This window comes from Lycorma delicatula, chromosome 10, assembly GCF_047948215.1.
Source record: "Lycorma delicatula isolate Av1 chromosome 10, ASM4794821v1, whole genome shotgun sequence".
NCBI classification, from domain to species: Eukaryota; Metazoa; Arthropoda; class Insecta; order Hemiptera; family Fulgoridae; genus Lycorma; species Lycorma delicatula.
Window position 1 is genome coordinate 54399696 of NC_134464.1, and position 13543 is coordinate 54413238.

General features: G+C 25.8%; 1 protein-coding gene across 2 annotated transcripts in view; it reads left to right on the plus strand.

Annotated features, from left to right (window-relative positions):
- Positions 1 to 7288, plus strand: part of LOC142331498 (acyl-CoA:lysophosphatidylglycerol acyltransferase 1-like) — an 88957-nt gene extending 81669 nt beyond the window's left edge. For both annotated transcript variants that reach the window (XM_075377443.1, XM_075377442.1), the window contains one exon: positions 1522 to 7288. In XM_075377443.1, the coding sequence (XP_075233558.1) occupies positions 1522 to 1764 (243 nt within the window). In that variant the 3' untranslated portion in view covers positions 1765 to 7288. The remainder of the gene's footprint in view (positions 1 to 1521) is intronic.
- The last annotated feature ends 6255 nt before the right edge of the window (positions 7289 to 13543 follow it).

A 13543-nucleotide genomic window follows, 5' to 3' on the forward strand; every position in this document is an offset into this window, starting at 1 on the left:
AAGTTCATGAATTCATTTGTGCCATCAGATGAAACCAGTGTTCATGGTACAATCCTATAACTTAATATAAAATGCTGAAGAAAAGTCATTAGGATGTCTTAAAAAATATTCATCTTCAAAAGTCATATGCCTGTAAAAATGAAGCTAATGATTATATCTTTCTATGACAGCATAGAAATTATTCACCATGAATTTCACCCTGGGGCAGATTGCACACTATGAATTTTTATTTGAATATTCTTGAACACTTAGGATTAGATACATTGTACCTGGCCTGAACACTTGGCACTTGGTAGTCGGTTTCTTCTACACATGACAATGCATTTTTCCGCAGGAAAGTAGTTCCAAGAATTTTTGACTGAAGAACAAATACCATGGGTTCAATCATCCTTCTATTCTCCAGATTAGTCTTCCTGAGGTTATTTCGTGAGTCTAAAATCATAATTAACAAAAAAAATTAATAAAATAGTAATAAAAAAATTGAAAAATTGTTGAAAGGGTGTCTTTTCGAGAATATTAAGGCATTCAACAGAAAGAGATGTTGGCCTTAAAGCTAAAGCTAGAGAAGACTTGTAGAAGTTGGCCAGTCATTGCTGGATGATGCTAATATTTGTATCAATATAGAAAGGATGCACTTGAAATAAAGTAAGCAATATTGAATTATTTCATTTCAATTTAATTTCATTTAATAATGATTTGAACTTGAATTCCTTAAAAACAGAAATGTGTCCTTCCATGGAAAAGGTGCTCATGAATTGTTTAGTGTATGGGAAAGAAACCGCTTGGAATACATAAACCTGATTACCTCAGCGATTAAGTTAGGTTAAATTTCACTAAAAATTAAATATTAAGTTAGGTTAAATTTCTTAAAAGCAAGCAAGAATAGTATCTAAAAACATTTCTTTGAAAAAGATTTTTAGTAGCAAGTAGAGATCCAAGACGTAATTTTTAAGGAGGCATATTGCCTCTTACAATTTGCTTTTGATAAGATTAAATCTCTGTCCTATGCAGAAAATTTTAATTGTACAAAGAACAGTGATTAATAAATAAATCTGTATTCTGATTGCTACTTTTCTCAGACTCACTGATGATTTTTGAAAAGACATAAATAGTCAAAACTGCTAAAAATCCCCAAACACGTCATGAAAACCACTAATCTGCAGAAGCTGGCATCTGGTGTGTGATAACAAAAAATTTTCAGCTTTATTTTCTCTGAGTATACTGCTAATGCTGAATGATATCAGAAATATTTTGTTGTAATTCATTGCATTTTCATAAGAGGGATTGATACTGTCGGTTACAACATGACAGCCCAAAAACACATTACACAAGTCCAGCAATCGGTTTCATTAACATATTCTTTGGTGATCATTGTGTCATCAATCATAGATTTTGGTTTAATTTAATTTCTAAAGACAACAGTGAATAATTTTTATTCTAATATAATAAGGCCTGTTTTCAAATAACTTAAAATCATTAACATTACCTTTGTTATATTGAGTTGTGATTAATTTTCCTTAGGTGCCTAGAGAACCATCAGAATTAACCAAATGGTTATTCACAAGATGGGAAGAAAAAGAACGCATTCTGAATAACTATTACACAACCGGTGAATTACCAGTAAAAGAATATTGCTCTTCACCAATTCCGCCACAACTGGTCATACAAGACGGCCTTCGATACTTCATTCTTCATATGTTCTTCATCACATCTTCTTATCTACATTTTAGAATCTTTTCTTATCTTCTTTCATTAATTTGGTAAAAAAAAATACTGGTAGTTATAATAATGATAATTATAATAGCATTACTATCATCAGTAAGAAAACTGTGCGATAATTAATTAATAATAACTACTTTACTGTCGGTAAAATATTTAAGGATTAGAAAGATGCCGATCATTTTAAATATGTAATATTATTTTTTATTTATTTCTTATAATTTCTTTTAGTTTATGAGCATTTAATACATGTGATAATGTTTAGGTAGGTGTGTATTTCTGTATATAAGGAGAAATAGACTTTTTTTGAGTTGGTGAGCTTAATTTTTTCTTTTTTTTGCATGTTTGTTTTATTTTACTTTTTTTTCTTCAAATATCATAGTTGTTCAGGAAGTGATACAATTTTGCTAACAGAGCTTTAAGATTTGTACTCTACATTCAGTTTCAACTACGTGCTGACTTTTTCCCCTCGGTAAAGGCTTATAATGTTAGTTTATCTGTTAGTGTAATTAAAATGAATGGAATAATTTAATGAAGAAACATCTGAGTATTATGGTAATTACTAATTAAAAGCAGTCGTTCCATTTAATATATTTGTTACTTCTACTTTTCGGCAGCAAGAATCAATCGCTGTTTGCTATGTCTGGTTAAGTTTTTTTCATTAACCATTCATTATCATTGACTTCAGAAGTAGAACACCCTACATCCAAGCTATATCCTAGCATCCAAGAGGCACTTCAGCCACTACTTTGCCCTGTTTGTGGTGTTATCTAATATAAAGAGTTCCAGGACTATTTGAAGGGGAGAAGAGTTACTCACTACCTCTCTGACTAAAGAAGCAATCACTAGGTTAATAGACTATGTCAGCACAAAATCGCAAATAGAGATAAGATCATAAGCTTTCTGTTATCTGGCTGAGAAAAGAGGAATGAAGTATAAGTAAAAGGAGAACGTAGAATTGAAGAACCATACGATTAACTAACAAAACTGCCTCTGATATAGGTAGCTTGTTGCCATGCTTGAGATCACCATCGTCTTATAACCAATCAGTCAGTCACTTCATCCTCGTAAAACATTTTAAATCCTCTGATATGATGTCTGTAGGCAACAAAGGAAGATCCAATCATAGTTCTACATGAACTCTGAATTCAAAAGGTATTACTTTCTGTACGACTTTCAAAAAGCATAAGTAAGAAATAACATAAGATTACAATGCATGAAGTTTGTAATTTTTTTGTTTATTCAGTTCAATACTCTAACTTTGTTTATTTTATTGAAATGATCGATAATAGTAATAATAATTTGTAACTTATTTTAAAATTGTTTAAATATAACAAAAAATCACCTTTGTACTTTTAGTCAGGTTTATAAAGTAATTATGATCAATTTATTAAATAATTTACCAAAAGATTTAATCTAATTCATATTCATTTCACTAATTATAATTTTATGTACATTTAAGCTTTGAAAAAATAATTTATTTCATTATTACTTATAAAAAATAATTAAATACAAAAGTATTTCAATTTTTTTTTATTACCGTCTACTTATACAGCATTTAATGTTACAAATAAATAAAATAGTCCATTTTGTAAGTATTTAGTCTATCTGTTGTAAAGCAGTTAAAATATTACTTGTATTTATGTACATTTTTAAACCTAAGTTATATGCCTATTAAATGATGTTTATGTAATAAAATGTCAGATTTTTACCTTCATTTCTTATCTATTTGATTTATTTTTCAATTTCTTTCAAGTATTTAAAGTTGAAAATTTGTTTCAGATCAGGTTTTTTTTTGTTTGGAAATAAAAACTTTTATAAAAGAGTATTATACATTTCATTTGATTCATTTTTCATGTTGGTCATTGTTTAATAGACTTTTTTTACCTCTTAAATGGGGTGTGAATGAATTTTGTTGATGTATTTAAAATGTTACTGTTTGAATCCTTCAGTAGAATCCTCTTTATTTTTTATTGACAACTAAGATTAATTGTTACATTATAAACAAATTATAATAAATATTAAAAAAAAAAGAAGTAAAATCTCTACTACTTTTTTTTAAATTTCACTACAATTATTCATTATTCACTACAGTTATTTTGAAACTGTGATTTAGAAATAATTCATAGTGCATAAAAATACAGATAAATCTTTGAGACAATGTAAGCTGCTGCATACAGCAGCTGAGTCAGTAGTATGGTTATCACTGGTGAGTAGAGAGGACTTTTTTTTTACTATCCTTCTTTATCCACACCAGGTCAACCGCCTAAAAGACGTTGCCTCAATTGAGTGAGTAGAGAGGACTATAATGATGCCTGAGAACTAATTAAACCCCACCTATTGCATATTATAAAATGACATCAATAATTTGTGTTAACTCTTTTCAAGCATTTATTTTATTAAAGCCTTCTTACATTAACTATCAAATGCTGTTCTGTTTTATTTGAAGTTAATTAAAATTTTACAAAAGCTATTTGCATGATAAAAGCTTTACCACTTTTATAAATGTTAATAAATTATACTTCTATTATACAATGATCAATGTAACCTATACTCTACGTAATAATCTTCATGTCTTATCGATTTAAATTTTAATCATGTAGAGATGAAAAGCATGTATTAGCTAGCATTATATTTTCATGTTTATTTAAAATATTACAGAATTTCTTTATTTGTATCTATATAATATTTTTCCTTCATCCTTTTTATCAGAATTTCAGTATTCTGTCATTTATCAAATTGTTAGTCTGTTACAATTAAAACCATATCTATCATGTCTATCATGTGTCTATGTGTCATGTGTCATCGTCATGTGACACATGACATGTGTCATCGTGTCTATCATGTCTAAATATATATATATATATATGAGTCCCATGCATAGCAGTCACTTGTGTTATATATTTTTTATGTTTAGTAATTTCATCAGTATTAATCTAACCTGTGTGCTCCGACAAACCTAACTCTGATTTCATTTCAAAGAATGGAAAAACACAATTTTAAATTCTCTTATTGGTATTCTCAAATCTACAAAATAATTTTTCTAAAATAATTGTTTTAAGTGACTGTTTTTCAATGTATGTTTTAACGAAAAGAATTATAAAATGTTTGTAACATATTAACTAAAGTTTGTGATAAATTGTGTCAAGTAGTCAGATTGTTAAACAGAAATATTTTCAGATTAATTAAAAATGCCTTTTCCACTTAAATTTTTCATTTAGGGTTTGCAATCTTTGTTTTTCATCACAGTCTGAAAAACAAGTCAGTATGACTTAAGAAAATTGATTTCATTATTCACTTTCTTTACTGTGTTTAGAACTTTATGTTCTATTACTCTTTTGCAGTAAAGTGCTGTTTTGTTGTATTAAAATAAAAAAAGAATTTTTTGTGAAATATTTTATATAAAATAGGAGGGATTGGTTTAACTACTGCATTGCACAGTAGTAACATTTGAGTTGCATTTGCATTTCCATAATCTCAGAAATTTCTTTCATCATACATCAACCTGTAGATAATGGTGAATAGGTTAGGTGAAATTAAAGAAAACTCTACTCATTTACACTTGCAAAAGAAATTTTGTATATTTTTGTTTAGTTAAATTTTTTTTTCAATTATTAGCTGATAGAACTAACTATGAGTACCATTTTTCATTACTTCATAGCATTTTCATTTGTCTATTAATCCGTTTTGTATAGCTATTCCGATTAAAGCTCATTTAAAAAACTAAAATGTCCTTGAACTTTAATAATAACAATATTAAAAAATAACTTTTTCTTTGTCATTTTATCTTATAGTTTTAATTTTTCTACTAGCTTCTTTGATTATATATTTTTTTTAATTTTTATACTTATGGAAAGAAAAATAATTTTGTTGATGATTTTGAAAAATTTCCTACACCGATATAAAAACAGTTTTTTTTTCCTAAAACTTATTTTCCATAAGTTTTCATATTTTTACTGCAAATAACTGTGTCTATAATGAACCATAAGAAATAATCCTTGTATTTTTTTATCTTAACAGGGATTTCAGTACAGTTTGTAGTTTTATTTTATGATGGGTCTGTGGGCTGTCACTGGTTTCATGATTTTTCTGGAATACAACACCGGTATAATTTTGTAATTATTGATTCTGTTTTATATGAAAATAATTAAAATACCTAATATATATTGTTACATTCATTTGTGGTAAAGTCATATTTAACAGATTAAAATGTTCCTTTTATTTCTTATAATTATTCTTATTTTATAGAACTGAAAATTCTTGATAATTAAACAATTTTAATTTAAAAAAATTGATTTATAACTTCTGAAACATCTCTTAGTGCAGTATTTTGATAAGAAGATTGTTTGGCAAGGAAAATACAACCATAGGTATTTTTAATGAACTAGGTCCATACAATCTGAAGTTTATCTGGGTATAATTTTCTTTAGATAATCAATTGTATGATCCTTTAATAGTTTTTAACAACTCTTTATTCTTCGTTAATGATCATTGCAGTTGATATCATTAAAACTAAAAAAAGAAATGTTAATTACTTTTAATCTTAGTCACAGTACACAATCATAGTGATGAATAATCAAGAATGTAGTGTTACAGTTATTTATTTAACCTTTACTTACAATTCATGTATTTTGTTCAGTGATCAAACAAACAAAATTGACAACAAAATAAATGTACAGATGCAAAGTTCATTTTATAATTCTCTTCTTTTTCCTCATTATCCTGATTAAATTCTGTTTGTTTTATGTAAATTTATATTTATGTTATATTTAAATTGAATATTCACTCTCGCCTGTATATAATATAGACTTTTTTCCAGATTCATATATTAAGTATTTACTTTAAAAAAATAGCAGTTTATGATATATAGCAGTTTTGATCATTTTTTTAAATATCAGTTTCTCAATTTAAATTTTGGTTAAGGATGAAAATTTAATATATGAAATTTGTTTTCTTTGTCTTTATAAATTGTCATTTCCCTCTTGCATTTTGTTGTATACCTTGATGTATTAATTTGTGTAATTTTTAACCATTTATCACTATGCATTTCGATTTGTTTTCTTTTATATAATTATACTCTTAAGTATTTTTTTCATTTTGATTTTGTATGTACATATATATATTTTATTCTAGTTTGTCTGGAAAGTTTCAGGGGTTCAGGGGAAAGTATATGAATTTTTAAGAAATAGGAAGATAAAATTAGTTTTGCCAATTGGAAATATTTTTTTAAAATTATCTTCACTTTACTTAATATCCTTTTCATCTCTTAAAAGATGTAAATTCCTCTTCTAATTGGCTAGATCAAATAAATTCTTGTCAATTTTTTTAAATTAGTTTCCAAAATGTTTTTATAAAATTCAATTAAACCATGAATGATATATTCAACTATTATTTGAGAATAAACATTTTGAATATTAAACATATAATTATTTTAAAATTAACTAAATCTGTTGACCTAGTTTCATGGTTTTATACACACACACACTCTCTCTCTCTCTCTCTCTCTCTCTCTCTCTCTCTCTCTCTCTCTCTCTCTCTCTCTCTCTCTCTCTCTTTCTCTCTGTCTCTCTCATCAGGATAAATTACTTTGTCATATGAATTAAAATAGATCACACTATTAATAAATTAATTGTGAAAGCATTTGATGTATAGATATGAATCATTAAATTTTTTTCTTTCAAATACCTGAAGTCCTACTATTTTGAAATACAGGAATCCCCTTGATTAGTGCCAAAAATTTTGAAACTATCCTTTATATGCAGTACTAAATTTGATAAGTGCACTTCAACAAGTGAGAATTTTTTTTGGAAACCCTCTAAAGCGTTAGTGACTTAATCTCTGGGATTATAGTCTGCACTATGTTGCACTGCATAGTACTGCAGTTAAATTTATTTATTTTTTAATTTTGTTAATATTGTGGCTTTTCTTATCTAATTTTTATATTTTTAATTCATTTGTAATTTTATTTATTAATAAATTTAGCACCAAAATAATAAATTAAACTTGAAATTAATAAGTGATTTATCAGTGACTTAATTTATGAAATCGATATATTAGGAAAAGAGGTCAGCTTTGAAGAAGTAGATAGCAAAATGTTAAAGAATTATTGGAATCGCATTCAAAAGAATTAATCAACAATGATCTTGAAATTGAGCATCAGTAGGTATATGAGGGAGCAGAAGAAAAGGAAACCGGATCCAAAGAAATCTCAGACAAAAAACTTGAGAAATTGTTCAAAACGATTGGAGAAGCTTGAGATCGATCCAAATTAAGAGAGAAACATGAATGTTTGACAAGGGCTAAATAAGTAAATTTATTATAAAGTTATTATAAAATCATGGAGGAGAGAAAAAACCTATCGCTGTTCAGTTGAATCTAGATAAGTTATTTGTTAAAGAATAAATTTATTTTTTTATCATTTTTAAAAATATTATTTTATTTTATTTTGTGAAAAATTAAGTTTAATTCTTAAATACTTATTTCTCAATGATTTAAAGTGAAAATCATTGTCAATATTACATATAAAGCAATGTAGATGTGTTTTCAGAAAGAAAAAAATACATGTTTAAAATTGTAAATATATTGTTTAAAATGTGTGTTACCATTGGTTGTTTTTTATTATTATTGCAGTTTTGATGTGTGCGATATATAGTGAGAATTTATTATTTGCATTAATCAAGGGATTCCTTTATACAAGTTTACTATTAATAAACCATATTAATTAAATTTTCTTACTTTTTGTTTTGTAATTAAAAGTCCTTAGAGTAGCATATTTTGTATTTAGGGGCCATTTTGCATCTGTCAAACCATTATAATTACAGTCATAGTATATGTTATATGTTAATTGTTTTAACAACAAACCTTTTTTACTCTCACTTGGTTGATACGGATCACCCACATCTTATCAATATCGATCTTTTAATTTATATGAAAATTCATCTTTTTCTCTGGAAGGCTTAAAAATGGCATTTTAAATATATTAAAAAAAGCTTTCTTAAAATAAGTTTTTTTTTTTGTAGCTTTCTTGGAGAATATTAAACTCCTCTTTTCTATACTATATTGTATTCATAACGTCAAATCATCTGAGACTTATTTACTAGCAATATTTTTAAAAAAATGCATGAAAATAATAAAAAACCTAAAAATTATCTACCAACTAGTGTTCTAGGTGTAGTATACTCAAAATCCCTGGTAGATTATGTACCTGGTTTCTTTGTACAAGCTAGTTTTGATTTTTAATTTGTGAATAAGTATTTAAACTATAAAAAGTGGAATCTTAAGAATTAAATATGCTTAATACAAATTTAAAAATAATTTTTCAAAAGTTTTATTCATTATCAGATACCAATTCACATCTAGCGAGACAAAACATTAATCTGTATGTTGAAAGTGTAAAACATCACATCTGTGATTAAAAGCCCTTGATTGTAAGTCATTTAATTTAAATTATCATTCACATACGTTACTCTACCATATTGTCTTCAACCATTATATCTCGTGTCATCTCTGAAATTCTGATAAAGAAACAAATCTGCAATAAACAGCTTTATTCCAGTCAAAAAAATATTTTTTTTTCTGTTTTAATATACAAACCTTACTTTTTTTTAGCATAAATATTGATTAATAATTATCTTGAAACAATTAATTTCTCATACATAATATATAGTGTAAGATAGTACTATCATCATTGTTTCCACTTATAGTGATGAGTTGAATAGTAAAATTGAAAGTTAAACAATATTCTTTTTAGAAAAAATGGAAGAGTACTGACGAAACTCAAGTCACTTTAAACAGTATGAAACAGCTGTTTTTGTTATTTCTATTTTTAAAATAAAAAATTTCATTAAAAACAATTGATAGTTTCCAGACAAACCATGTATTCCATAATTTTCATTGTCTTCCACTAATAAGCAGGAATTAACAGCAACAAAAGAAATACAGACAATAGAAACAATCTTAATCTCAGGTGATAAGCTCTTTATATTGATCAAGCATTATCACTAACAGCTTTTATCATTTTAATTTTTTTCATATTCAAGAAATTATAATTCATTCCGTAAAGTTATTAGTGTTAATTAATTACTTACATAATTACTATCTTTCGATTGTGATAATCAGACTAGTCTAAATAATCGGATCAATAATAATTAATATTAGAGTATTGTTATAAAACAATTTCACCGATAACCTTTAGCTTGTAGAAAATTAAACTTAATTCTGTCAACAGAGTGCAGCAGTATTATACAATAATTCTTGAAGTTATAGAAGGTTGATTTTTTTTTAATTTTGTCTTCTGTTATTTTAATTTTAGTTATTTCATGTTCCATGTAGATAAGTGATATTTTTTTGTATAAATTATTTGAAGACTTCTCCATTTTCATTCTGCTTAATAAAAATAAATAAGTAGAAATTTAAAATGGATTAATATATTTTTAATATTAATTTTTAAGGTAATACCTTTTTGGAATTATGTAAAAATATACATTTTCATTTAAAAACCAGTTTTAAAAAATTAAATTTTACCATTTATTTAAACACTGCATTTTTCACTTTCTAACAATTCTGAATCATTCCTATTATTGGAGCTCCTTTGGAGACAAGTGTATTCTGGAAATAACAGTTAAATTACACGTACTGTTTTGACACTTCAGAGCATCAGGAGTTATTTAAATTGAAAAGACCATTTCAATCATGTTCAGGATAGACAAAAAACAGATGTAAAATCAATGTACTCCTACTGAAAGTACCCGCAAGAAGAAGTACATTAATTTGTTGCTTTACACTAACTGTACCATCATTGTGGATGTGATTCTTATAAAAGCACTTGCTGTGCTAAATAGCAAGAGGCACAGATCGGCATTGCTTTCTCTGGGATTAATGATATTCATCATATAACCAGTTACTTGTTGATCATTACGCTTCATTTGAATAGCCTTGACATGCTAACACGCAGTAAGTGTACTACTTGTAAGTACTATGTTTTATGTACTCTTTATAGAGTTTTTGTACTGCTTCATTCTTCACAGTGAGTGACATAGCCATATCAGTGTCCAACTGTTATTTTTTGGAATGACTATGGCTAAGCTATTTTCTGGAGTAACTGATTTGTCATGCCACATTGCCCTCAAGTGTTAATTTAATTTATGTAATGCGGATAATAATAACAAATTTTTTTATTATCCAGTTTTATATATTTATGTTTAGGTATCTGATGCTCTACTTATTTACTGATTATTTCTATAATATATATATAATGAAACAGTGATGCAATGAATTCAGAATTTTCAAATAGGTTGCATAATAAAAATAATTTCCAAAAAGTTGTTCAGTTGCTTTTTTTTATACAAAAAATAGTTAAAATTCAGTACAGTAATGTAGTATAGTTTTCTTATTTAATGTTAAGTTATTCTTAAATTAAAGAAAGAACGTCCTTTCCTAAATAACGGTCACAAAATAAGCAAAGTATGACTATTTTTTTTATTATTTTACAAATCATTAAAAAGTGTAAATATATTCAAAACTTTCTTCCATATTTTTAGAATTTACTAAATTTTTTTATAGCATTTATTAAAATTTATATTTAAGAAATGCAATATTAATAAGATTTATAAAATGTAGTTAAGAATTATTTAATGTAATTCAGAATAAACAGACTACTTTAAAACATTTTTATTTAGATGAATTTTCTGTTTGTTTTGTTTTTGTTTTTATTATACATCGCTATGTTGTACTCGTACATACATCATTAATGAATATGAAACGTAATAGAAAAAACATGTCTCATAGACTTTTTTCTAGAAAAAAGGGGTTGATTAAATTAAATATATACATGCTAAATTAATTTTTTTTTTCATAAACTATTAATCAGAGAATTATATACAGTAAATAAATACATAAATTTTAAAGTTTATTGTTAAATATATTATATGTATTTAATATTATATTGTGGATTTTTAAACGTCTGTTTTTTCTTCTTACAACTTTGGAAAATTAAATTAATAAAATGTTTAATTTTTTTTTTAATTTTATTAAGAATAACTTTATTCTTTCCTTAATTTACTTTTATTAAAACTAATAAAATGGTTATTGTATATTTTTAATAGTATATCAATTATCAAATTGTAATAAAATAATAGTTTTTAAAATTTAAGTGATCAGACAAATAAAACAATTATTTTGAAAAATGCTTTTACGTGTTATAACATTATGTTAGATTGTAAATATTGTGAACATTGATTTTATTTTAATGTACATTTTTATTAATTATGGTGTACATAATATAATAAATTGTAAGTAAACTTTTATTGCTATAGATTTGTAACATTTTGTATACTGATATCCCAATCCTACAATTTAATCTACTTCAATTTTTGTTTTTAGCATACTCTTAAAATTTTACGTTCTAGTCCCTTGGCAGTTTCAGCTGTTAATGCAGTGATTCCTAAATAGCAACAGAAAAAATGTAAAACCGTGCAAATACTTATATGAGTGAGGATACATATTTTGATAAAAGTAATCTTCTGGTTTTATTTCTCTTTGAAGAATATAGATTCAAAAGAATATTTTACTCTGGAGGTATATTAAAAACATTAAGATCAAACCTGTCATCTGTCATATCAAACTTCAGTTCAGCCTTTTTCCTGGACAAAGTCAGTATTTCTAAATGTTTATATATCAAGAATAAAGGAAATTACTTCATCAGAAAACATTTTAAGATCCAAAATATCTGATTCATTATGAGTCAGAGGTTCATAATACTTAAATACATAGTATACTTCTTTTTTTCTTAAATTCCTTTTTTTATTATTTATGTGGATTGGAGGAGTTGTAAATTTTCATTTATCTCTTGTCCTGTATTGTATTCTACAACAGTTCTAAGGAAGGATATAGTGTGATTGTGTGATAGGATATAGTGTGTTGGTCTGTTACAATGTAATTTGGAAACTTTTTTTATTTGTGGTTTTCAAAAAAATAGACTCCTCATTTTTAAACTGAAAAATTTATTAATATTGATCAGTAAATAATTTCAGAGGCTGAAGGAGCTGTAGATTTTTCTTAAAAGATGCAGTTACAAATTTCTCATGATTCTTCTACTTTTAGCCTACAATATTTCAGTTACAATTTTCAATTTTGGTATTACTTAAACAAATAAATACTATTTGAATAAAAACAACATAAATGAATAAAAAACAACAAAGAATATTTTTATATTCTTTGTTATTTTTTATATATCAGCTTTTTACTTTACACTCTTGTAGCATGTTTATAAAAAAATATATTCAGAATTTGTAACATGTATAGGCTTGATATCCAAAAAGAAGTATTTTTATTTCAAAAATTCAATTTAAATAATCATCTACCATTATCTTTTCAGCCTTTTTGTGCTATTACTTTTACCTACTTGTGTCTATAAAATTTTGCTTCATGAATACAAATTGTCCACTGCTACAAAAGATTTATCTGCTTTCATCATTATGTATATAAATTTTGTAATCGTATTTATTATCTTATGATAAAAAATTTTGGTAAGTCACAGTAGTTCAGAGTTCATAGTTTTATTTTCATACTTGGTTATTTCTCAGTAATCTTTTTTGTCTAATTTTAACTTTGAAATGTTTCAAGAATAATTCATTATTAATAAGAATAATTTTATTCCTTCCTTTTTATATAACATCAATTTTTTATGAGTTGTAACTATTTAAGAAAAAATAATGAAAGATCTGTTTGATTTACTATCTTAACGAGTTGACTGCTGTTCATAAATGGCTTATGGACTTCTTAGGCTCCAAATGTGATTATCTCATCTTGCATTATTATATTCAAT